This window comes from Pinus tabuliformis, chromosome 4_2 (assembly GCF_031772625.1).
Source record: "Pinus tabuliformis cultivar Carrire ecotype Pingquan chromosome 4_2, CPIR1, whole genome shotgun sequence".
Classification (NCBI taxonomy): Eukaryota; Viridiplantae; Streptophyta; class Pinopsida; order Pinales; family Pinaceae; genus Pinus; species Pinus tabuliformis.
In genome coordinates, this window is record NC_142304.1 from 486115278 (window position 1) to 486142185 (window position 26908).

Below are 26908 nucleotides of genomic sequence, written 5' to 3' on the forward strand. Positions count from 1 at the left end.
CCCCTAGCTGCCTCTGCGCAATCATTGTGCCGCTCTGTGTCACAGCTTTTGGGAACTGCATCACTCCATCAGGTTGATGGATTTGCCTCTAGAACTTCACCTTTATGCCCTTCCAGTCTCACACCTCGGCTTCTGGCTCTGGAACACGATTCTCCAGCAAATTTCAGATCTCCTCTCAGGCTCTGCGCTGCCTCAACGTGGGGCCCTACGTTGCCGAGCGTGGCTTTGCGCTGCCTCTTCTGGATCTCTCCCTGCCTCCTCTACAATGTATCCCCGGATCAGGAAATCTTTCTCCGGAAACTATCCCTGCCCCTCACTACAAGAAATCACCTCAATCACTTCTCTAACAACTGCTGCGTTGCTCTCTTGAGAAAATCGATCTCTTGATCTCTTACTCAATGTGTTCTCCAAGTGCCCATCGATGTCCTTCTTATAATCCTCCAGTTGAGAACCAACAGGCCAGATTAAATTCTAATCAATGGCTCAGATCATTTGGACTCGATCTTCGTCTTCTTCTAAAAAGTTCACCCACAGTTTAGAATAATGGCCATTAATTATTTTAATTTCCTAAGTTTAGACTTAGGAACCTATTAAAAATAATTAATTATTTTTAAGAAAATTGTCTCTGGGTGGAATTTCCCAAAACGATTTCTGGGCATTGGAGAATGCATGTGTTTAAGCCTCCCTGCAAATTTTGAGACTTTGAGCACATCTGATGGTACCAGAAATCAACAATCCATACACCACGTACTTCATATCACATGGTGTTAAACTCCAAGGGTAAAGTGTCTTCCTGCAAGTGCCCAGCATTCCTCCTAGCTACATATATCTCCTAGTCAAGCAACCCACTCCCCCATTTTGTGCACCCAATGAGTTAGTCAAAAAGCTGACTAAGGTATCAACCTCCAAGGCAAGGGCACCATACCAGCACTCTAACCAAGGCCAAGCATCCACCCAAACTAGGCCATCCATGTGTCCATGAAGCATCACCAAGGGGCTAGGAGACAGAGTACTCTCCTAGCAAGGTGAAACCAGTTTTGGATTAACCAAAAATGCTAACGCACAGCTCTGTTGCTGCAATGATATGAAATGTTAAATCGAATAACATGGTTCCAATCTTGAGTAGTACTATGAATAAAAGCAGTGCCAATTCGGGGAAATTTCTTGTTAGCATTCTTGAAATCAAATCAGCTGTAAATATGTGACTTTGCAATGGCAATGAACCGAGAAGAATAAGTTTAAGAAGTTTTGTCAAAAGAAGTCACGATCTGAAAATGAAAGTTTGTTTCACTTATTATTGATTGGATTTTAAACAGAAAAAATATCAGAAAATTACTAAATAGAAAGAATCAGATCAGAAATGCATTGTTCTGATTAAGAAAAACATCAACAGTTACAGGTCATAACAAGAGAATTTGGGAGACTTTGACTCATAGTCTCTCTTTTCTCAGTCACCTCACCTCTGTAGTGCATGTTGATTTAGCATTTTACTGAAAATAAACTTGCCAATTCGTTTTTCTCCAAAACAAGAAAAAGCAGAAATAGGGAAAGATCCCCGTGAAAAAACAGAAATCACTGCAAAAACATAAAAAATCATCTACTTTAATGGAATAATTATAACTTATCACTATAAATATATTCAATAGATCAAGCTGAAGAAATTTACATGTATGTCATATTATTATACACTTTTGCTGGAGCATTCAACATCATGTAATCTAGTATACACTTTGCACAGGTTCCTGAACCCCCGCCAATTTCATATATCTGGATGAAAGAATACATACGTTAGCCCTGTGCATTTAGTTAATAAATGTCTAGTCCTACTACTATAAAGGATATCATTAAAGCAAAATGCAGTGATTTTGAGAACACTCCACCTAACTAAGAAATCCATCAAGGTCCCAAACCTGGTCTCTCTATTGGTGCCTGAAGAGGATGAAGCAAACTATTCAAATAACTGGTGCTTGAGCCACCATAGGGCCCACCCCCTTGCAGGAGGAGACAACAACAGAGATTGCAAGTAAAGAAATTGTGGTACAAGGTTAAAACTGGGACTGAGGACTGAACAAGGTAGAAATAGGTGGAAGGGACAATAAAAAGAGTAAAATCAAGGAAATCAAATTAGGGATACGGCCATATTCTCCAATAGCAGTAATTAATGGCAGACCAATACATTATAATTCTGTTAAAAAATACAGGAATTTATCTCAAACAAATCCAATGAAAAAGATAGGTTAATCTCAAAATTTTGGAAGAAGCTGCTGCTAGATTATTCAAACAAGATGAAACAAAATACATTAGTTGATTAACCCATATGTTTGGCTTCCTTTAAAGTCTTTGTAGGTCCCGTTTGTAGTAATATCTCACATGATTATTTACAGAACTGAAAGAAGCAAAGATGATGATATGTGCATATTTCGATAATATGAGCCACAAGTGTTGGCTTTAATAGCCTGTAATATAAAGATGCAAACAAAGATAAAGAAATAGGAAGCAAGAACAAAGGGAGCAAGAAACCCCGGAAGGGGAAAATTTATTAAGTTCTACCAGTCCCATATGTTACATTTAGATTACAAATGGTCGCATATATGAGTGGAAGTAACCATAACAATTATGTCAAACTCAGTTATTCTGTTCCAACCAAATGCACAAGAAGGTGTCGAATGGGTTAAGGAGATGCTCCATCATCATAATCAACTCCAAATCCTAAGGGAAAGCCTCAAGAATTGCCTCAAAGTGTCTCCATGTCCAAAAACCATGCTTTGGGTGCCCTACATGCCCTACATCACCCTCTCAAGGGATAGATGGGTGACATGGCACTATTTCTCTCCAGCATTGGGCTCCAAGAATAAGTACAAGTCCTCCCTTGTCATCCTAGGGATAACCATCATCATCAGGACTCTAGAACAAGCAACACCCATCAAACAATGTCAAGGCCAACCTGGGGACATCTTTGTGGAGGTTTGCCGTTACACCAAAACCCGCAGGTGTTGGTAAACATTATAAACCAGTAACTAGGATCCCCAGGGTGGAAATTACGGATTCTATAGAGGTGCGGTGATTCTTCCAACAATCTTGGGTCCGCTAGGTACAACATCAAGTAAATCCCACACCAAGCAAGAGGAGCTCAACACTTCGGCATCTAGGGGTGCTTTGGAGTGTCTATCATCATATGGAACTGTTACCGCTCAAACTAGCAGGGGTCAGGGATCCTCTGGAGCAACTACTAGGTCAAGGGCAACAATGGAGCAATAGCCCATTATCACCTCAACTAAGGCTCCCTACTCTTTATGAACTTTCACTGATGGGACGAGACACGGTATGATGGAATCTGTTAGCGCTTGAAATTTCACCTAGGCTGAGATAGACAAATCTCAAGGCTACATCAAACCATTACACCTCGTAGCTAGCCCTACGAGGAAGGAGAAGGCTCTCTCCGGTCAGACTCAAGGTATTTTCTCAATGGGGTGAGCAGACCAATTAGGATCAAAGATATTAGGCTAGTAAACTGATGAGGAGGGTTGATTTAAAGTTTTTGGGGTTTTTGGTGGCAATTGGAGGGAGTGCAATTCAGGGTGTGGGGATTGAGCTCAGTTTTTGCAGGTGGGTCTTTGGGGCAAGGAAGGAGTTTGTGCTGATGCCTTAAGCTGATATGGATGATCAAGGAAGAAAGAGAAGGAGCTAAAGAGGGCAAACAATGACTTCGAATTCTCTTTAGACAGTGGAAAACATAAATATTAAACAAAATTGAAAGCTGAGCATGGCATGCATGAATTCAAACTTTATCACTTCTTTTGTTTAATTAGCAGCAATAGAATAAGAGATGGAACACATAAACACACTTACAATGACAAGTAGGAAACACACCATCAACACAATAATCCACAAGAATCCACAATGATGTCTGCAAAACCCTGGCCTTCCTTTTCCTCAAATTGCAGAGATACAAGTAAAATATACAATAGAGCTTCTCCCTCAAGAGTCCAACCATGAAAATGAGCAAGAGAAGGCATAATATAGATGATCTAACTCCTTTCCCCACCTCTAGGGGTCGAGCTCAGCTTCCTAGGAGCTGTTTCAACTAATTCTAAACTGAGCACTAGATAATAGGCAGTCAAAACAACTTGCCTCTAAAACTTAGGTAACCCATCCATGCATTTAATATTCACTATTTACATCAAGGAAACTTCTAGAAGTGTTAAAGGAGAGTAAATGTATCCATGTGCCATGAAAATTACCCAACAATCCATCATTTACATACATCAAAAGTCAACCAAAGTAAAAACAGTGTTTTGCAGGCCGAAATAGTCAAAATGGTGAAATTTCCCTGAGTGGTCGCGCACATTGGCAGCTGTGTTTGAGGGCCTTCCTGGTGTCCAAATCAGGTGCAAGATAGCTTGTTGGAAAGGTCTATGAGTCTACTTTCCAACCCCACTGGAATTTCTGAATTTGGAGTTGATTTGACCCCTCAAAAGTCATTTCTCCCAAGGCAGCTTTCTGCAACTCAAAAAAGGGGCAGAAAGTCAAAATTTGCATGTATTTTGAACTTTTAAAAGTCCAAATCTCCATAAAATTTGAAGTCCATCCATAGGCAAGTGTATTTTTGCATGAAAATTCCAAAAATGTAGAGTTTTCCCCGTTCTGAGCTGTCCCCACGAGTGGTCGCGCGCGGGGTGAGACCACTCCAACGGCCAAAACCTGTAAAATTCTCAAAAATGCCCAAAATGCCTCAAAACTCTCAAAATTTCTTGAGTTTGCTGCTAGGAGGAGGCTAATGAGTATCATGGTGGGTAAGAGAGGCCTCAACCAAGATACGGAGCAGGTTGGTCTTCTTCCTCCTCTTGCGGGCCTCGGACAACTTCCTTTGGAGTATCTTCATTTTTGCCTTGCAAACATGCATTCTCGCCCAATAATGATTTTTCATGTTCCGTAGCAGCCTCTTGTCCTGGTTGGCTTTCTCCAACAATCTCTCCAAGCGAGCATTTGCCTGAATGAGCAAAGACTCTCGGTCAGCAGGCAATGGGTCCCCAGGCCTCCTACGGTTCAAGCCTCTATTACCACGGATCCTCCATAGCTCATCAAGTTCTTTCTCCGCCTCTAATTGTCTGTTGCGCTGCTCCAGATAAGTGATGGTCCATTGAGCCATTTCGAGCTTCTGCTGCAACACGAGGTTCTCCTCCTCTCTCTGTCTGATAAGCTCATAAAAATCTGAAGAAGGAGAGTGAGCGTCAAGGTCAATGAAATCATGATGTGTATCGCCAACTCTCTCATCCTCAATCATGGGCTGCTTGCCCTCCCGTACTGCCTCTGCTGATGAAGAATGCGAGGCCCCTTCCACCTGGTGTGGAGATAACACTCGCTGATCTGAAGAAGATGACGAGACCCCTTCCACCTGCTGTGGAGAAAATACTCGTCGAGCTGCTGCAAATAAGGTCCTATGACCCCTCTGATATGTAAGCTGCGGTGGGGAAGCAACATGTCTCGGAACAATAATCTCGGGCTGGTGTGATGGACCTCCCGCCTCATGAATGGCCTCTGGCTCTGGTTGTGGCTGTGGTGGCACTGTAAAAACCTCATGAGAAATGAAGTCTGCCCATGGAATGCCCTGCTGACTCAACTGATGGGAAACAATGAGCTGAATGAGACCATGATGGCACAAACTCCTGTGCTGCTGAGCTGGGGACTGCCTCTGAAACACGGACACCATCCTCTGAAAGTCCTGGAAGAAGTAAACCGGGATGTTCATCATCCTCACTCGGGTAAAGTGCATCAACAGGCGAATGTGACAAGCAAAGACTCGTGAAAACCTTCCCTCACATGTGAAGTAATGCATGATAAGCCGCATGATCGGAGCATACTCCTCTCGGAGGAATCTGAAAGGAAAGTTCCCTGACAAGTGATGTACGAATGCTGGCCTGACATATGGCTCAAAATAAACAAAATCCAGCCATTTGCGCTTTGGCCACACCTCACCCACATTGGGTATCCCGGTAGCCTCTGAAATCATCTCAGGAGAAAACACAAAATTCACCCCTGCAAGAGTAACCTGCCCATCATGAAGGCGCAAAACAAATAGCCGGGCCAACTCCCTGTGGTGCTGAATCTGGGCAAGCCTCTCGCAAAACTGGAAACATGACATGTACTGGAAACAAGTCACTGCCAATGGGCAAGCCTGTAATTCTGCTAAAGATGTGGGCTCTTCTCTCCTATGATGACCACCTTTGCCACCCCTACGAGGCCTCTGCTGTGCCTCAACCTCCGTAGAAGAAGACCGGTCATCACCTTGCTCATTAGTTTCAGTGGTTGACATGGTGTTATTGAGCAAGGTGGAGAAAATAGACAAAGTTGACTGCTGCCCTGCCTGCAAAATGCTGAGAAGTACGCTGTTTTCAAGGGGAAAAAATCATGAGGGAAATGTTAGGGGAGGGACTTTTTCATAAGGAATGGGAAAATATATAAAAACAGGGAACTTTTAAGGAATAATTCACAAAATGTCAAACATGTTATCTCATCTCTCATCATCGGGAAATCATTTGCAAAGAAATATCTTTATTAGGGAAGACATGTAATAGGGTCACCAAGGGAAAGGACAATACATTTTTCAACAGGGGGTAAGGGATAGCATGTAATACAGGAGATGGGGCAGCACTGATTACTAGCATCAACAGATAGCTCTTAGATTTTGTCCTTTGACTGTACATTATTAGGCATACTCTGTTTTTCCAAGGGATTGATGTACTTTTGATGCTAAGGGGAAATAAGGAATTAATTTACATTTGTCATAAGGGGAGGAGGGCTTTACTTAACAAATTCAAAAGAGAAAGGAGATGCATTGCATCAAGGGTATTAGGGGGATAGAAGGGAAAAGGATGCCTAGGGTTTGGTTTTGGAGACACAGCAACATTCTTTTGCAAACAGTATTTCAGAGCAGCATGTCCTTTAATAAATATGTACAGCTGTATTTGCTTTGTTTTTACTTTGAATAACACAGCCTTCTTTTCACTGTATTTGTGAGGACTATGCACAGCAATAAGTTTCTTTTGTTCTTGCAATGGCTTGGCTACACATAGTAATCTTTTCCTCTGTTTTTTGTCTTTTTTGTTTTATTATTTTTACCATTGCAATTGCTCTTTCCTTTTACACATCACTATTTTGATTCTTGCTGTGTTTTTATATATATATATATATATATATATATTTTTTATAATATTGCTGTGGGGAAGGAATTAGGGTTTAAGGGATGCATATGAGAGGGATTAGGGTTTTAGGTATAGGGAATGGGGAATTGATATTCATTGCAAATGTGATGAGATAGAGACACATTATGACAATTGTAAATCTAATAGGAGTAATGGAGGGAATAAAGAGGAATTAAAAACCTTGAAAGCAAACACCAACCTTAGCAAAATTGCTTACATGAACAAACAATCACTAAACCTATTTCTCTTCATATTTTTGATGGTAAAAATGCATGAACACAAGCTCATCATCCATGTTTCAAACATTCAATACATTAGAGAGGCCTACCTCGAGCAATTAGCAAACCAAAACGCGATTTGAGTGGATTTAGGAAGGTTCTGTGAGTGGGAGCCCGAGTGGTCGCGCGCAGGCTCCGAGTGGTCGCGCACACCCCGAGTGGTCGCGCGCGTTAGAAATTTGAACTGTGGAGGAGGCGCCGAGTGGTCGCGCACACCCAGGTGGTCGCGCACACTGCCCGAGTGGTCGCGCACCAGAAATCTCCTTAATTTTTCTGCAATTCGCCCTCTTTCTCTCTTTCCGCCCTCTTGCTCTTCTTTGCTAGCTCATAGAGGCATAATGAAGATGTTTAGAGGGAAATTTACCTCTTGTAGGTTCAATTTGAAAAAATTAATTTACAAAACCCACTCTCTAATGTTCTATTTTGACATTCACTTTTAACACTGCTTTTTGAGTTGCTTTGTCCTGAATTTAGCTTTTGAGGCGCTTTAACTTCATTCTTTTTGCAGGTTGACCATCTGATGGACTCTGGCGAGGAGACCAGGGTTATTGCCGGCATTTTGAAGACTTTTGAAATTTTCCTTATTTTTTACAAATATTACATGACCTTAGGTTTAAAAACAGGGTTTTTAAATCCAAGGTATAAATGATCTGTACCTGATGAAAAATATCAATGGAACATATGTACATACCTCCTTCTGGCTTGCTGGGCACTCATGGACCTTTGACTCATGACCTTGCAGTGATTTTTGACCAAAACCCTAGACCTAAGACTTGGGACTTCAAGACAAAACAAAACAAGTATGACACAAGCTTAATACCTGACATGACCTGATCCAGCAAAGCCAAGAAGGGGACAAGGACCAGCTCCTCCATCAGTTTTATGGCATGCCTAACGGGATGCAAAACTGACACTGATGAGACACCTACCTATGCATATGCAAAGAGCTTTTGATCACCGATGGAGGGCTCAAGACCGACACTAACATTGGCTCCAATGGGGATGGTAGCTCCTTGGAGGTGCCAAGAACCTTAGACCTCTGGGAGAGCAGACCAGTGCTTTATTCATTGGGCAATGGAGTCAACTTGTACAAACGTGACCATACTCGAAATGACTTTATTTGACTTGGACTATAAACTGAAATTTTCAAAGGACTTTGACTCAAACAAACTAACTTTTGCAGAAAATAAACAATCTGAAAACTTCACACCAACCAATCCCCATCCTCAGAATTATAGCCTTCACCGCGGGCCCCAAACTAAGGATGAGAGATCAGTTCACACTTGCTGTAATGAAAGGAAAACGGTAATTACAATGAGGATGATTAGAGCAGCATTGCTCAAGCATGATATCTTTTCAGAAGCCGGCCATTCACCGACCCACCGGGACATTCATCACCATTCAACTCTTTGAGAATGAAAGCATTGGGACCACGATATGCAGCAATCTTATAAGGACCTTTCCACAAATTATCAAATTTACCGTGCTTACCTTTGTCCTCATTTCGGGCATCCCATCTCAAAACAACATCATCCAGCTGAAAGTTTTCCGACTTTGCCTTCTTGTCATAGATTTTCTTGATACGCTCTTGCAACCTTAAAGAATTTTGGAGAACCTCTTCCCTCGTTTGCTGTAAGTGAACCATTTGATTGATTCGCCTTTGCATTGGATCCGGATCCTCTCCCGCTTCTTGAAGCAATCTCGCGACCAGTACACTAAGTGATGTTGGAAAAACTGCATCAATTCCATAAACAATCTCAAATGGCGACATGCCAATAGACTTCTTTTGACTTACCCGATCAGCCCATAATGCATTTACCAACTTCTTGTGCCAACTTTTCTTGTTAATTTCCAGCATCTTCTTGATAATGTTGACTAGTGACTTATTTGACGATTCGGCCAGCCCATTGCCTTGCGGATGATAAGCGGTGGAGTGCCCCAAGCTGATGTTATACTTATAGCAAAAATCAACCATCTTATTGGACTTAAAAGCTGCTGCATTATCTGTGATTAATTTGAATGGACAGCCAAAACGTGACAAGATATTATTTTCAAGAAAAGAGATGATTACCGAATCTGTGGCCTGCCGAGTGGGAATTGCCTCTATCCACTTTGTGAAGTAATCAGTGGCAGTTAAGATCCATCGATGCTGCCCGGATGATGCTGGGTGGATTTCACCAATGAAGTCTAAGCCCCACTGCTGAAATGGTGCACTGATTTCCACCGATTTGAGAGGCAATGGTTGCAACCTTTGCTTCCCTTGGAATATTTGGCATTCATGGCAGCTTTTCACTGCTTTGTATACATCAGAAAATAGGGAAGGCCAATAGAAACCAGCTCGCAAGATCTTATTGGCTGTAGTTTTCCAAAACAAACGACCTCCACAGTCGCCTTTATGGAAATCTTCTACTGTTGCCTTTGCTTCCTCTTCAACCAAACAATTCAGCAAGATGCCCCCGGGATCTTTCCAATACAGTGCTGATTTCATAATGCAAAACTTAGCAGCCTTTAGCTTCAATGTCCTTGCTTTGTTTCTTGACATTCCAGGAGGTGCGGATACATGCTGAAGCACATAAACTATATCAGCATACCAAGGAGAAGTAATAAAAATATCCGATACCTGAACCGCTGAATTTTCTTCCCCATCATCGGATAAGGCAGCAATCAAGTTGATATCAAGGGCATGGAGGTTTGTTTCAGCCATCAATTTTGCGAGACCTTGGCCTTTAATCAGCTTGGTAGGCTTGATTTCAACATCATATTCCAAAAGAGCAGCAATCCACTTACCCCTCCTACCTTCCGGCTCCGTTTGTACCAAGACATCTTTTACGGCTGCACTAGGGACATATGCTAATACATGAGAGTTAAGAATATATACCCGGAAATCTTTCAAAGCCTTAATCAGTGCCAACGCTTGTTTCTCAATGATGTTATAATTTAGCGCCCCATCTCTTATGATTCGGCTGAAAAATGCAATTGGCCTCTCAACTCCTTCTCTCTTTTGCATTAATACGGCTGCCAATGTATGCTCAGAAGCAAAAGAAAACAAAATGAAATCCTGAGTATAATCGGGGCTGATCAAGGTTGGGGCTGAAGACAAGATTACCTTGATTAAATTGAAAGATTTGACCGCCTCTTCGGTCCATTTGATCTCGCTGTCCTTCCGAAGCATATTGGTTATCTCTCTAAGGTGCTCTGCAAGGTTAGGAATGAAGCGGCGCAGAAAATTTAATTTGCCATTAAAAGATTGTATTTCCTTCTTGTTTCGGGGCTGCTCTAGTTGCTGAATTGCTTCCACCCGTGCAGGATCAATTCGAATACCATCTTTGGAAATGATATGTCCCAGCAACTTGCCTTCACCCATGGCAAAAAGACTCTTTTTTGGATTTAAAGAAATGCCATATTTTCTGCATTTTTGGAAAACTTTCGTCAAATGAAATAAATGCTCTTCATCTGATTTGGAAAATACGGTTAAGTCATCAAGATAAACAACTAAGAATATATCCTTTTCATTGGCAAAGGCCATATCCATAGCTCGCTGAAATGTGGCACCCGCGTTCTTCAACCCAAATGGCATTTTGGCATAATGAAATGTTCCCCAAGGCGTAGTGAAGGCTGTCTTATCACGGTCATCTTCATGCACTAAAATCTGATTGTAGCCGGAGTATCCATCTAGCAATGACATCCTTGAGGCACCCACTACCCGCTGCAATATGTGGTCCATTTTGGGCAGCGGATAGTTGTCCTTGAGAGATACTTTGTTCAAATTTCTGAAGTCTATGCACAAGCGTATTTCACCGGTCTTCTTTCTCACAGGCACTAGATTGGAGATCCAATCAGAAAAGCGAATAGGAACTATAATTCCGGACTTGTAGAGCCTATTGACTTCCTTCTCAATCAAAGGCAACAACTTGGGATTGATCCTCCGCAACTTTTGTCGAAAAGGCTTTTGATTTGGCTTTATGGGGATAGTATGTTGAATAATGCTTGTATCATAGGTCCTTAAATCTGAATAATCCCAAGCAAACACATCAGAAAATGATGACAATAATCTAATGTATTGATTCTTTACCTTGAGCGGCAATGCTTTTGATAATTTCACCATCTTTGGATTCTCGGCTGTCCCAAGATTCACATCTTCCACACCTTCTTCTGTTGGCATCAAAGTTGGCTTGCGAGCCACATCATCTTGATCAAAAAGTTCCTCTAAAGGAATTAACCCTTTAGGAATATAATTGTCTTTCAGCTGCAAAACATCCATTTGATTTACTCCTTCAGGTTCCATGTCTATTGAGATTTCTTCGAATTTACCTTCTCCATGCAAAAAGTCTTTGATTTCTTCGTCATCTTGGAAGACTTGCCAACACCTTTGATTATCCGGGATTGTAGGGCGATGCTTCACATAGATTTCGAACTTGTTGCTTGAATTCATTGGTATTTTCAAATTACTTGCTGCTTTTGCCAATGCATCCGCAACACCATTTTGAATCCGGGGCACACATGTCAAAGTATGTTCAGAAAATCTTTTCAGGATATCTAAAACAGCATTTCTATAAGCTCTCGTACGTGGGTGTTTGGCCTGAAATTCACCTTTGACTTGTTTGATAACTAGTTTGGAGTCGCCATATACTGCTATTTTCTTTGCCTTTAACTTCAGAAGGATTTTCAAACCAGCGATAAGAGCTTCATATTCTGCCTCATTATTCGAGCAATCAAATGCTAATTTATAAGAACATACTCGTACCTTGCTTGGAACTCGATCTTGGGCTGAGAATGGACTTCGAATCCACACACCAATACCAGCACCATCGCTGCCCACTGCACCATCAAAATCCATAGTCCAAAGACCCTCTTCATCATCTTCTAGGTGCTGAAAATCTGATGTTGTTGCAGTCATGATTTGCTGCCCATTTGTTTCAGCGATTGACCTTATGACAGCAGTCCTTTCTTCACTTTCCGTTCTCAATACTTCTCTGAAATTTTCTGCAATGCCTGGGATATCTTCTACCTGAACTAGCTGACTATCTATATCATTTAAATTTTCCGCAAACAAAACAAAATATTCTAAATCTGTTTGTACATAATTTACAGGATGATTTACTGGCTTTTCCTTGCTAGTAATCATATACTTCATCTTTTGCTCTCGATACACTTTCCTCATTTGTCCAAACATCGGAATAGTAGCATATGAAAAATCCAGCTGAAGAGTACCTTTAAGCTTGGATCCCCATGACCTTGAGAGGAGCATGCCAAATCGTGGAGGAATGTCCGCCACTACCACATCCATCAATAGATTCTTTGCGGGAATTTGATCCAGACTAACAACCAAATCTTTAATTAAACCGATGCATCTAACCCGGCTGGAATCAAATGAATATAGATCATGGTACTTTCGAGTAATATCAAGCCCCAACTTCTCCATAATTGCCTTGGGCATTAAATTATGTGACGCTCCCGAATCGAACATAGCATTATGAAGCACATAATCATGAATTCTCAAGCTGATATAGAATGGAGGAACCTCACTCTCGGGGGACTCACCATTTAGAGCTGGCCCAAAGATCAATTCCGGCTGGTCATCCTCTACGTTCACCGCATCTAACATTGGGTCAATGTTGAACACTTTAGAAATTTGTGCACGATATGTACTGTTCTTCATGACTTCTGTCAATGGAATGGTCAATTTCAATTTTGCAACTTCATTCTCAATGCTGAATGCTTGACTCTTTTCACCTTCCTTTGCCGGATTGTCTCGTTTTTCTGCTCTATCTTTGGGTACATTTGATGGCTGATCCATCTTGTTTGCTGGAACTGTTTGAGTTGATGAAGGATCCATGATTTCTTTACCTTTTCTCTGTGGAACAGCAGCACCATTCTTTGCCAAGTTTTCCGCCCTCTTTTGAATCGGATTTATGGGAATTGTCCGGTTTCTCAATTGCCTTTGCTGGCCTTGCTGAGCTGATAAAGCGTGTAAGTAACCTCTTTGATACTCTTCAGACTCATCTTGAAGTACAACATCATTAGATAAAATATAGTGCTCATCTTGAGGTGTATATGCATTACCTATCAGCTCTTCTTCCTCCGTGACGTATGTGGGCAGATCATCGGGAGTGAAGAAGTGATTTTCTTCACCCACACCTTCACCCTCATCCTCTGATTCTTGAGTGACATAATTTTGCTGAAATGGAGGTTGGATTGGCTGCTGCACGGCCGCCTCTTGTGCTCGTGTTTCCCGCTGCTTGATTCTATATTGGGGCTGTTGTTGTTGACCTCTGAAATTTGGGTTTCGAACTTGAGGTTCCGGTTTGCCAAGACTAAGATTTTGGAGTGCCTTTTTCATCTCCTCAACTGTACGAAGAACCTGAGAAGTGGATGCTGCCTCTTCTTTGATTGTGACCTTCTTCTCCGCTTTCATTCTTGCCCTTTTGTCATTCAAATTAGCCTCCACACTGACTGCAATTTTCTGCATTTCCTCCAAGGTAGGAGGATCTCGGTCCCGCAGTGAGTAGGCCATCTCCGGATCGAAACCATCCGGGAACTTAAGCAATGCGGACTTTCTTGATGGTTTCAAATCATCGGGTATAGCGTTATACACTGAATTAAATCTGATGATATAATCTTGAACCGACTCACCCGGATTTCGCTTGAGGTTGTTGTACTCGGCATTGATTTGCAGCGGGTCTTTCCTTATTTCCCATCGGTCCAAGAATTGATTCTCGAGTGCTTCCAAGGTGGTGATGCTGTTAGCTGCCAACCCTCTGAACCATTTTCTTACTTCTCCAGCAAATGTTTGCACGAACAACCGCATGGTAACATCTTCTTCATCTAACTCATATAGATCAAAGAAAGTGGACATTTTATCGATATGTTGCTGTGCTGTAATACTTTGCGGAGTGCCATCAAACATGGGAATTTTGCTTTGATAGTCAGCTGGCATGTCATGAAGATTAGCAGGCAATACAAGTGGGGCAAACCGGGCTGCCATTTTTCTTGGTAATGTAGGTCTTGGAGTAGCAGGCGGAGTAGGTGTGGCAGTATGAGGAGTAAGAGGAGGAGAAGTAGTATGTGAAACCGAAGGCGAAACAACTGTAGATGGGGGATGAGTAACTATGGGAGTGATGGCAATATAAGGGGGATTTGCCTGTTCATGCGCCGTGATAGAAGATCCAATATGACCAGAGATATTTTCAAGGAAATCAGCAAGAGTTGTAGCTTGTACACGTGTCTGGAGATTCCTCAAAATGAAATTTTCAACTAATTTATTATGCCTCTCAAATTCAATAGCAGCTGCAAAATCAGGATTAGGAACTAGAGTAGCAAGTGCACTTTCAGATTTAGCTTTAAACAACGACAACTCAAAACTTTCATCGAAATCAAGATCTTCAAGATACTCAAAAATAGCTGGGCATGAATTAGATCTGACAATTGGTCTTGGATCAGTAGCCAGCTTGTTTTCGCGAATAGACTAGGAAAGGAAAAACCGCTCAGCCGTATGGAAACTCTTAGCCTATCATCCGAAGCTTAGAGTCCATAATGATACTGGGATAAAGATGTCACTGAAGTGAGGGTTTCAGAAGCTCACGGAGATTGACTGAAGCAGCGTTTATCTACTAACGCTGATGTAAAACAAGAGCGTGTTCAAAGGCTACCTGGCGTAACTTCAGGCTCCGTCTAAGACTTGCGAAACACACACATCAACACACAAACAAGTTTGTTCTCCCCAGTATGGTCGCCACTATGTTAGCGCTTGAAATTTCACCTAGGCTGAGATAGACAAATCTCAAGGCTACATCAAACCATTACACCTCGTAGCTAGCCCTACGAGGAAGGAGAAGGCTCTCTCCGATCAGACTCAAGGTATTTTCTCAATGGGGTGAGCAGACCAATTAGGATCAAAGATATTAGGCTAGTAAACTGATGAGGAGGGTTGATTTAAAGGTTTTGGGGTTTTTGGTGGCAATTGGAGGGAGTGCAATTCAGGGTGTGGGGATTGAGCTCAGTTTTTGCAGGTGGGTCTTTGGGGCAAGGAAGGAGTTTGTGCTGATGCCTTAAGCTGATATGGATGATCAAGGAAGAAAGAGAAGGAGCTAAAGAGGGCAAACAATGACTTTGAATCCTCTTTAGACAGTGGAAAACATAAATATTAAACAAAATTGAAAGCTGAGCATGGCATGCATGAATTCAAACTTTATCACTTCTTTTGTTTAATTAGCAGCAATAGAATAAGAGATGGAACACATAAACACACTTACAATGACAAGTAGGAAACACACCATCAACACAATAATCCACAAGAATCCACAATGATGTCTGCAAAACCCTGGCCTTCCTTTTCCTCAAATTGCAGAGATACAAGTAAAATATACAATAGAGCTTCTCCCTCAAGAGTCCAACCATGAAAATGAGCAAGAGAAGGCATAATATAGATGATCTAACTCCTTTCCCCACCTCTAGGGGTCGAGCTCAGCTTCCTAGGAGCTGTTTCAACTAATTCTAAACTGAGCACTAGATAATAGGCAGTCAAAACAACTTGCCTCTAAAACTTAGGTAACCCATCCATGCATTTAATATTCACTATTTACATCAAGGAAACTTCTAGAAGTGTTAAAGGAGAGTAAATGTATCCATGTGCCATGAAAATTACCCAACAATCCATCATTTACATACATCAAAAGTCAACCAAAGTAAAAACAGTGTTTTGCAGGCCGAAATAGTCAAAATGGTGAAATTTCCCTGAGTGGTCGCGCCCCTCCCTTGGAGTGGTCGCGCACATTGGCAGCTGTGTTTGAGGGCCTTCCTGGTGTCCAAATCAGGTGCAAGATAGCTTGTTGGAAAGGTCTATGAGTCTACTTTCCAACCCCACTGGAATTTCTGAATTTGGAGTTGATTTGACCCCTCAAAAGTCATTTCTCCCAAGGCAGCTTTCTGCAACTCAAAAAAGGGGCAGAAAGTCAAAATTTGCATGTATTTTGAGCTTTTGGAAGTCCAAATCTCCATAAAATTTGAAGTCCATCCATAGGCAAGTGTATTTTTGCATGAAAATTCCAAAAATGTAGAGTTTTCCCCGTTCTGAGCTGTCCCCACGAGTGGTCGCGCGCGGGGTGAGACCACTCCAACGGCCAAAACCTGTAAAATTCTCAAAAATGCCCAAAATGCCTCAAAACTCTCAAAATTTCTTGAGTTTGCTGCTAGGAGGAGGCTAATGAGTATCATGGTGGGTAAGAGAGGCCTCAGCCAAGATACGGAGCGGGTTGGTCTTCTTCCTCCTCTTGCGGGCCTCGGACAACTTCCTTTGGAGTATCTTCATTTTTGCCTTGCAAACATGCATTCTCGCCCAATAATGATTTTTCATGTTCCGTAGCAGCCTCTTGTCCTGGTTGGCTTTCTCCAACAGTCTCTCCAAGCGAGCATTTGCCTGAATGAGCAAAGACTCCCGGTCAGCAGGCAATGGGTCCCCAGGCCTCCTACGGTTCAAGCCTCTATTACCGCGGATCCTCCATAGCTCATCAAGTTCTTTCTCCGCCTCTAATTGTCTGTTGCGCTGCTCCAGATAAGTGATGGTCCATTGAGCCATTTCGAGCTTCTGCTGCAACACGAGGTTCTCCTCCTCTCTCTGTCTGATAAACTCATAAAAATCTGAAGAAGGAGAGTGAGCGTCAAGGTCAATGAAATCATGATGTGTATCGCCAACTCTCTCATCCTCAATCATGGGCTGCTTGCCCTCCCGTAGTGCCTCTGCTGATGAAGAATGCGAGGCCCCTTCCACCTGGTGTGGAGATAACACTCGCTGATCTGAAGAATATGACGAGACCCTTTCCACCTGCTGTGGAGAAAATACTCGTCGAGCTGCTGCAAATAAGGTCCTATGACCCCTCTGATATGTAAGCTGCGGTGGAGAAGCAACATGTCTCGGAACAATAATCTCGGGCTGGTGTGATGGACCTCCCGCCTCATGAATGGCCTCTGGCTCTGGTTGTGGTTGTGGTGGCACTGTAAAGACCTCATGAGAAATGAAGTCTGCCCATGGAATGCCCTGCTGACTCAACTGATGGGAAACAATGAGCTGAATGAGACCATGATGGCACAAACTCCTGTGCTGCTGAGCTGGGGACTGCCTCTGAAACACGGACACCATCCTCTGAAAGTCCTGGAAGAAGTAAACCGGGATGTTCATCATCCTCACTCGGGTAAAGTGCATCAACAGGCGAATGTGACAAGCAAAGACTCGTGAAAACCTTCCCTCACATGTGAAGTAATGCATGATAAGCCGCATGATCGGAGCATACTCCTCTCGGAGGAATCTGAAAGGAAAGTTCCCTGACAAGTGATGTACGAATGCTGGCCTGACATATGGCTCAAAATAAACAAAATCCAGCCATTTGCGCTTTGGCCACACCTCACCCACATTGGGTATCCCGGTAGCCTCTGAAATCATCTCAGGAGAAAACACAAAATTCACCCCTGCAAGAGTAACCTGCCCATCATGAAGGCGCAAAACAAATAGCCGGGCCAACTCCCTGTGGTGCTGAATCTGGGCAAGCCTCTCGCAAAACTGGAAACATGACATGTACTGGAAACAAGTCACTGCCAATGGGCAAGCCTGTAATTCTGCTAAAGATGTGGGCTCTTCTCTCCTATGATGACCACCTTTGCCACCCCTACGAGGCCTCTGCTGTGCCTCAACCTCCGTAGAAGAAGACCGGTCATCACCTTGCTCATTAGTTTCAGTGGTTGACATGGTGTTATTGAGCAAGGTGGAGAAAATAGACAAAGTTGACTGCTGCCCTGCCTGCAAAATGCTGAGAAGTACGCTGTTTTCAAGGGGAAAAAATCATGAGGGAAATGTTAGGGGAGGGACTTTTTCATAAGGAATGGGAAAATATATAAAAACAGGGAACTTTTAAGGAATAATTCACAAAATGTCAAACATGTTATCTCATCTCTCATCATCGGGAAATCATTTGCAAAGAAATATCTTTATTAGGGAAGACATGTAATAGGGTCACCAAGGGAAAGGACAATACATTTTTCAACAGGGGGTAAGGGATAGCATGTAATACAGGAGATGGGGCAGCACTGATTACTAGCATCAACAGATAGCTCTTAGATTTTGTCCTTTGACTGTACATTATTAGGCATACTCTGTTTTTCCAAGGGATTGATGTACTTTTGATGCTAAGGGGAAATAAGGAATTAATTTACATTTGTCATAAGGGGAGGAGGGCTTTACTTAACAAATTCAAAAGAGAAAGGAGATGCATTGCATCAAGGGTATTAGGGGGATAGAAGGGAAAAGGATGCCTAGGGTTTGGTTTTGGAGACACAGCAACATTCTTTTGCAAACAGTATTTCAGAGCAGCATGTCCTTTAATAAATATGTACAGCTGTATTTGCTTTGTTTTTACTTTGAATAACACAGCCTTCTTTTCACTGTATTTGTGAGGACTATGCACAGCAATAAGTTTCTTTTGTTCTTGCAATGGCTTGGCTACACATAGTAATCTTTTCCTCTGTTTTTTGTCTTTTTTGTTTTATTATTTTTACCATTGCAATTGCTCTTTCCTTTTACACATCACTATTTTGATTCTTGCTGTGTTTTTATATATATATATATATATATATATATATTTTTTATAATATTGCTGTGGGGAAGGAATTAGGGTTTAAGGGATGCATATGAGAGGGATTAGGGTTTTAGGTATAGGGAATGGGGAATTGATATTCATTGCAAATGTGATGAGATAGAGACACATTATGACAATTGTAAATCTAATAGGAGTAATGGAGGGAATAAAGAGGAATTAAAAACCTTGAAAGCAAACACCAACCTTAGCAAAATTGCTTACATGAACAAACAATCACTAAACCTATTTCTCTTCATATTTTTGATGGTAAAAATGCATGAACACAAGCTCATCATCCATGTTTCAAACATTCAATACATTAGAGAGGCCTACCTCGAGCAATTAGCAAACCAAAACGCGATTTGAGTGGATTTAGGAAGGTTCTGTGAGTGGGAGCCCGAGTGGTCGCGCGCAGGCTCCGAGTGGTCGCGCACACCCCGAGTGGTCGCGCGCGTTAGAAATTTGAACTGTGGAGGAGGCGCCGAGTGGTCGCGCACACCCAGGTGGTCGCGCACACTGCCCGAGTGGTCGCGCACCAGAAATCTCCTTAATTTTTCTGCAATTCGCCCTCTTTCTCTCTTTCCGCCCTCTTGCTCTTCTTTGCTAGCTCATAGAGGCATAATGAAGATGTTTAGAGGGAAATTTACCTCTTGTAGGTTCAATTTGAAAAAATTAATTTACAAAACCCACTCTCTAATGTTCTATTTTGACATTCACTTTTAACACTGCTTTTTGAGTTGCTTTGTCCTGAATTTAGCTTTTGAGGCGCTTTAACTTCATTCTTTTTGCAGGTTGACCATCTGATGGACTCTGGCGAGGAGACCAGGGTTATTGCCGGCATTTTGAAGACTTTTGAAATTTTCCTTATTTTTTACAAATATTACATGACCTTAGGTTTAAAAACAGGGTTTTTAAATCCAAGGTATAAATGATCTGTACCTGATGAAAAATATCAATGGAACATATGTACATACCTCCTTCTGGCTTGCTGGGCACTCATGGACCTTTGACTCATGACCTTGCAGTGATTTTTGACCAAAACCCTAGACCTAAGACTTGGGACTTCAAGACAAAACAAAACAAGTATGACACAAGCTTAATACCTGACATGACCTGATCCAGCAAAGCCAAGAAGGGGACAAGGACCAGCTCCTCCATCAGTTTTATGGCATGCCTAATGGGATGCAAAACTGACACTGATGAGACACCTACCTATGCATATGCAAAGAGCTTTTGATCACCGATGGAGGGCTCAAGACCGACACTAACAGAATCACGAGAATATATGGTCAATGATAAGATAAGGAGGTGATTCCTAGGCCTATTCACAAGAGAGACTCGATGAGATGGGTTGCTTGCTTGCTTTAGAAGCAAGGTGAAAGGCTCTCTAGGAAGAGCTAAGAGGGTCCTTGAGGTTAGGGTTTGAGAACATATCGTATCAAGGAAGCCCCTAGACTCAAAACGCCCTATGATTGCTTGGCTTCTAAGTGATCTTTGCGGAATTAGAGTCAACAAGTTGTGGGACCACAAAGGGCCAAGTGGACCCAAAATTAGGTCAAGGATATGGAGTTGATCAACCATGGATGTACTGGAACTAATTAGGGAAGGGAAGAGGATCAAAGAAAGAATTTGTTTTTGATGGTTTAATGCTATGATCCTAATGAGGTCACTAGCCAATGGGAAACCAAGGGCAAGAATCGATCTTCAAGTTAGGGCTTGAAATATCTCAAGATCCCACCGTCAGAATTTTGTGAAATTTGGAGGGCCTCTAGAGGACACACCAGCGCAATTGTGAGCAAGAGATTGAATTCCTTTGATGGCTAAATCGTGAGAAAAGTGATGCCCTAGGAGACCTATGGAGGCTAGGCCTAGAAAAAGAGGGGAAGGTGAGAGAAATAAGCTTTAAAAGTGATCACCAATGGAGGATTAGTGCCTTATCCTTTGGGAGAGATGTAGTCAAGGAGAATTTATGATTTAGAGAAACTACACCCAATGAAGGAGCCTTCTAGACAACTTTGCATGGAAATTAGGGCATGAGAGAAAATGCTAGAAGAATTTATTCTTCAATGTGCAATAATTGATGACTTATCGAGATGTATTTAACACAAATTATCTCTAGCAACATTCACCCATTCACACATGGCCCATGACATGATGCAACGCTATAAAGGATCACAATTGCCACCAATTCGTATAGAAAAGCAGTGAATTTCAGACTTGTATAGCAAAAATCCCAACAACATTCATGTGACAAATGTAAATTAAACATGAAAGTAGCACTTACATGAAAATCATCAAGTTGTGCCAATAATGAAGCTCAAAGATAACAGAGAGATATCAAAACATCAAAATTCATCCATATCATTCAAACTCGTCCTCCAAAAACGGATAGCAAAAATCTTGCAAGAGCTAATAACCCAATCCAAGTGATGATGATGAAAATGAATCACCTCACTTGATTTATACAATCTCTAATGAATTCGAATGGCCTAATTTGGACTAATAATGCCCCTAAAATAAAATAATGTGCATAATAACAATATTTTTGGTGACATGCCCACCAAACAGCTCAATAACATAAAGATAAGCCTTTCAAGAAGGCATAATGAGTCGTTGGGCCTTTGAAGAGGTTTATGAAGTCCAAGGGGTGCCATGATGTGAAAATGGACTCCCAAATTAGTAGACAAGGGGTTGGCCCCTTGTTTTCGAAGCAAGAACTTGTGGTACTCCCAAGTGGATGTGGGGGCACAAGGACATCCTCATGGGTTTCCAAATGGATCAAAAATGCCTATAGACCATCTAAAATGAATAGGATAGTGATGTAAGCACTCCCTTTATAGCAGGAGACATCCTCTAGACCCTCGAACATCTGCCAAGGGTATGGTGCAAGTGTGGAGCCAGCTAGGCATGGTGAACTAATTGCATCATCGTCATCTAAAAGGTGGAACACAAGCAATCAATGAGTGGTACTAGGGATCCATGAAGTACTCTATGTTATGGTGGAGACCCATGGCTCTCAACGCTTACCCTACAAGTGCCAGTGTGGCACTCTAGAGGGTTAGGACCTCGTATAGGGAGACCAAACCCCAAATGGAGACCCACTTGCAATCCTGCATAAGATCCAATGTGTCCTCTTACCCTCCAATACAACAAATCATTATAATAATCAAGTAAAAGTGCTTACAAGTCATGGAATCCATGGGACACTTCATGGTGGCATGCCCTTCCACAGCAGGCTTTGGTATGTATAAATGTCTTGAAGTTGAATAAGGAGGTTAACCAAGGATCCTATTAGGTGGTTTCATCCTTTAAAGGGGGTGACATGTCCATGGTACATCCCTCAAGTGGTAGGTGGCAAATGATAAAGTGATGGAACGGAGTGGGGATCAGGGGAATCATCCAGACCACATGTTATGGTACAAGGGTAGCTATGATAAAGGGAAGCCCACACCTGGGTATATGAGTGTAGGAGGGAGCAAATCGTGGTACATGAGTTACCCTGACCTTTGTTTTTCCACCCTTCTTCATATGCCTTTGCCTTTGATTGATTTTTCTTCATAACTGCTCGGGGCTCCAGGGATGAGAGCATGTTGTGTGGTATATAGCAGTGAATACCCCCTTAAGGTGGGGCAGTTCAATGTCCACCAGGGGTTGGGACAACCACGGGTTCCTTAATGATGGAGGGGCTCATCTAGGGCCCATAGGAACCAGGGTGATGGCCATGGGTAAGGGGTAGAGCTCATGCTTGGCTTATGCCCATGTGCTAAAATTGTATGTGTCGGCCATCTTTTGCATTTTGTGGTACATTTCCTGTTGAAAGTAGCCAAATTATGTTTTTCTTTTCTTTTTACCTGCATCAACCTTCGAGCATCGTTCCAGGCCCGACCGAAGGTGTGGACAAGGGGAGGGGGAAGGCTAACCCTATGTGGACCTAGATGGGAAAAAAATGAATGGGGCGGAAATGAGTGGAAGGGACTGATGTATATCGTGTTGGGAAGCAAGACCACTCAACCAAAATTGGGGTTTCCCATGTAGTGCCAACCCTAAAGCTAATGGCCAGTAAAGGGGATCACATGGGACTAGGATACAAGGCTAACCACGAAATCGTTCAGTGGAGACAAGAGTACAGACCTAGTCCACTCTTTCCGCCAAATCCCCCCACCAATCCATGCCCTAGAATCAAATGAATAGCATGATCATGATCATGAATAGGTGGGATGCCTTTGAGAGTCTCAAATACCTTGGAATGATTGTCCAAGACTTTTTGGAGATCTAGAAAAATATACAATTTCGATGTTTGAACCTCTAGTGAACATAATTGTGCAATTACACCTCGTTGTTTCTTCTTTGGAAACTGTCATGCCATTAAAGTTGATTATCTTTCCTGTTTTCCCTGCGATACCCCTTCATTCAACTTCCTTTCCTTCCTAAAAACAATTCAAGAAAAGTTCTTGAAAATTAAAAGTTATCGTGCCCAAGATTGTAACCACTGGACTCCTAGTATAACATCAACACCACCCATCGGAATGGAAAACATTGGACTATTCAATACATATTCTACCATGGATAGCTTGATATTATGGCACTTTCCAGAGCAATTTATGGTTCCTCAATTTGCAACTATCACTTGACATACTGGTGTTGGATATAAGAAGCAATTCAATTCCTTGGCTATCTTACAATAAATAAAAATATGGGTACTACCCGAATCAATCAACACTATTACATTTTTCTTCTTGATATGTCCTTCTATCTTGAGAGTTTGAGGAGTGGTAATTCCTGCCAATGCATTACAAGATATGGTTGAATTCATTTCTTCTTTCTCTAGGGTTGGTTCCTGGTGTATATCCTCGTCTTTTGACGTTTCTTGTTCATTTTCTTCCTCCTCTTCACAATCTATGTAAATTAATTTCTTCTCAGCACATTTATGACAGTTAGTGTATTTTCTATCACAACTGTAACAAAGCCCTTTTGCTCTATTTTCTTCAAATTGTTGTCGTGTCAACCTTGTAGGTTGTGGAAGGCTAAGAGCAACAACACTTCCATCTTTATAGTTGTGAGTGGTAGGTTTCCTTGTTGCCATAATTTTGCTTTCAATTTTTCTTGCCAACCCGAATGCCTTCTCCAATGAATCAGGTTCCCAAAGGCGAACCCCATGTTGGATGTTATCCTTTACAGTCCCTATGAAAACATCAATCCTATGCTCCTTTGGAATATTATTTACCCTTATATTCAATTTTTGAAAGTCCTCGATGTGCTCCACCATTGAACCCTTTTGTTTGAGATTTATCAATTGGCTAAAGGTGTTGCTCTTTGTATCCTCATAACGTGCTCTCATTTCCTCTGTAAAAATTGACCAAGTGACAATTTGTTTACGAGATCAAAGTCATCAATACCATACAAACTGATTGGGTTCTAAATATAAAGTTGCAATGCATACATTTTGTGTTTTGCACATTATGGAGATTAAAATATTGCTCCATTTGTAGTATCCATGTTACGAGATCTTTGCCATCAAACTTCCTCATATCGATCTTTGGAATATGGTGGGTCTTCAATCCAACATTAGAGTCTATGAAATCATGATTAACATTTCTTTTGTTCTCATCATGAGTTTTCTCTACTACCTTTTCACCATTAGGACGCATTTCTTGTAGCAACTTTGTCAAACCTTCCTTCAAACCTTCCATGTCTTTCTTCAAACCATCCATCTTATCTTCTGTTACTTTTTGTGAGAGCGAAATTTGTTGCACTTGGTCTTGTAATTTTGATATATCATGTTGCATTTCTTCCTCTTCTTCATGTGTCATAGTAGAGCTTTCGGGTTGCTTACTAGGTGTTTCCATTTTCTTTCTTCGGGGCATCAATTAATGATAATTATGCTTCACTATGCCCTTTGAATCACTTCAAACTAATTTTTCAAACAAAACTTATGCAAATTTTAAAAACTACACACTTTTTTTTCGCTTTGTAGGAGCTCGATATTGAATCTGTTGTATCTCTGTAATTTCGGATCTCCAAGGTCTGAAATTTCATCCTGTGGTAGCCCTCTGAGTATTTTTTCCAACCCCACAGATCAGACCAAGATTGGATTCTTCAAGGAAGAGTTATGCCAAATCTCCCATGATCACCTGATTATGGACAGGTTCAGTAGAGCGAAGTTGTATGGAGTGCCATGTGTCACTGTTTCGACCTTTCGCCCTCAAATTGCTATACAACAAACTACAGTCCATGCACTTTCAACCACTTTTTACAAAATTCAAATCCGACGCTTGAAACGAAAGTTATGACGATTTTCCCTAGGTCACCTATTTGAGAGAGAATTATGGAGCATGCAAAACCCCTAACTTCCTCAGAACATATCTACGAAAATATAGCGAACCAAGATCTGAAATTTTTACATGAAGTTTTCTACGATTTCAGCTACACGTGGTAAAAATTTCAACTTCTGAAACCTCGTAGAAAAAAAAGTTATAGCGAAAATGCCAAGATGACATGTTTGAAGAAGCAAAACCCTAGAATCCAAAGCTCTGATACCAAATGTTATGCAACTAGCTCACAAAATAGAAAAAGAGATAGATCAACAACTTCAAAATTAGCCTCTTCGAGGAGGCAACCTCCTTTACATTACACAAATGAACAATTCTTGGATGATTCAAATGACAAAACCTCATTTCTATATATAAGAGTCTAAGGGGTCACAATATAATCAGAGCCGACATAACAATAATAATATAAGGGCACAACAATAACAATAGTGGGCTTCTATGGGGCACAATAATAATATGGGGAATAAATGGGCACAACAATAAGGGAGCTACATTGACTATAACAATGAGGGAATACACTAGTATTATAGGGACCTAACAGAGAATGTTCAACATATAAGCAAGGACAACCAAGACATAAACAGGAATAAGCAAGAGATGAGCAGTGATGGCATTTGACGATGAGATACTTGAGATTGAATATGATTTGATTACAAGATACACATGACATGATGCAGGTGCAATTCTCCCAAATTGAGAGGGAGTGTTAAAATTGGCAACTAGGGAAAAAATCCACTTTGGACAGCTCATTTGATGGAGATGATGATTGCACTAAATTCCTATTTTCAAGAGAATCAAAATCGACCTAAATATCATGAAATTTGGACAAGGGAAATTGTATTTTTGAATTATAAACCCACATGTGCATATTTGATCAGGTTGACCCTAAAGCAAATTGGACACCCTTGGAAAATTATGAATATAAGTGACCTCTACCTCATTTGGAGATCATTATGGATCATTCTTCTATTTTCTTTCTTGTTTTTGGCTCAAATGAAGGCGAAATTGCAAGGTCTAAAGCTCACACGTATTTTTCTAGGGTTTCGTTTCTCAGTCGCAAGCTTACCAAAGGACAGATTCAATTGGTCGTTGGATTGCAGGCTCAAGGGAGCGACTGAAAGCTCCCAGTCGCTCGCATGCCCACTTCCTCCCTGCGACTGGGACCTAAAGTTGCAGTGTTCTATTGGCCAAAGTTTTCACTCATTGACCACAGGGTTCAGCAGTTGACCGCAAATAGTGACAGTTAATTGCAACCTTTTGAATCAAGGTTTTGAGTATGAGCATGGTTGGGTTCATCTCATGGATATTGTTTAGTTGATTTTGGTTTGATAGTTGTATGGATGAAGATATGGATCATTGTACTCTCTTTTGTTGAATCATTCAATGACAATCTAATAAGAAAAAGAATTTGAAAGGGTTTTCCCCATAGTGGGTTTTGCCCTAGTCTCCGACCAATCTTGGTGTCTCTATGTGTG

The 26908-nt window shown here is 41.5% G+C and overlaps 1 protein-coding gene across 4 annotated transcripts in view; it reads right to left on the reverse strand.

Annotated features, from left to right (window-relative positions):
• Positions 1–26908, reverse strand: part of LOC149170077 (NADH dehydrogenase ubiquinone complex I, assembly factor-like protein (DUF185)) — a 389979-nt gene that overhangs the window by 302505 nt on the left and 60566 nt on the right. For all 4 annotated transcript variants that reach the window (XR_016259467.1, XM_089427241.1, XM_089427240.1 and 1 more), the window contains exon 6: positions 1667–1767. Coding sequence is in view for 3 of the 4 variants with exons in the window: in XM_089427241.1 (XP_089283367.1) it covers positions 1667–1767 (101 nt within the window). In the remaining variant the exon portion in view is untranslated. The remainder of the gene's footprint in view (positions 1–1666; positions 1768–26908) is intronic.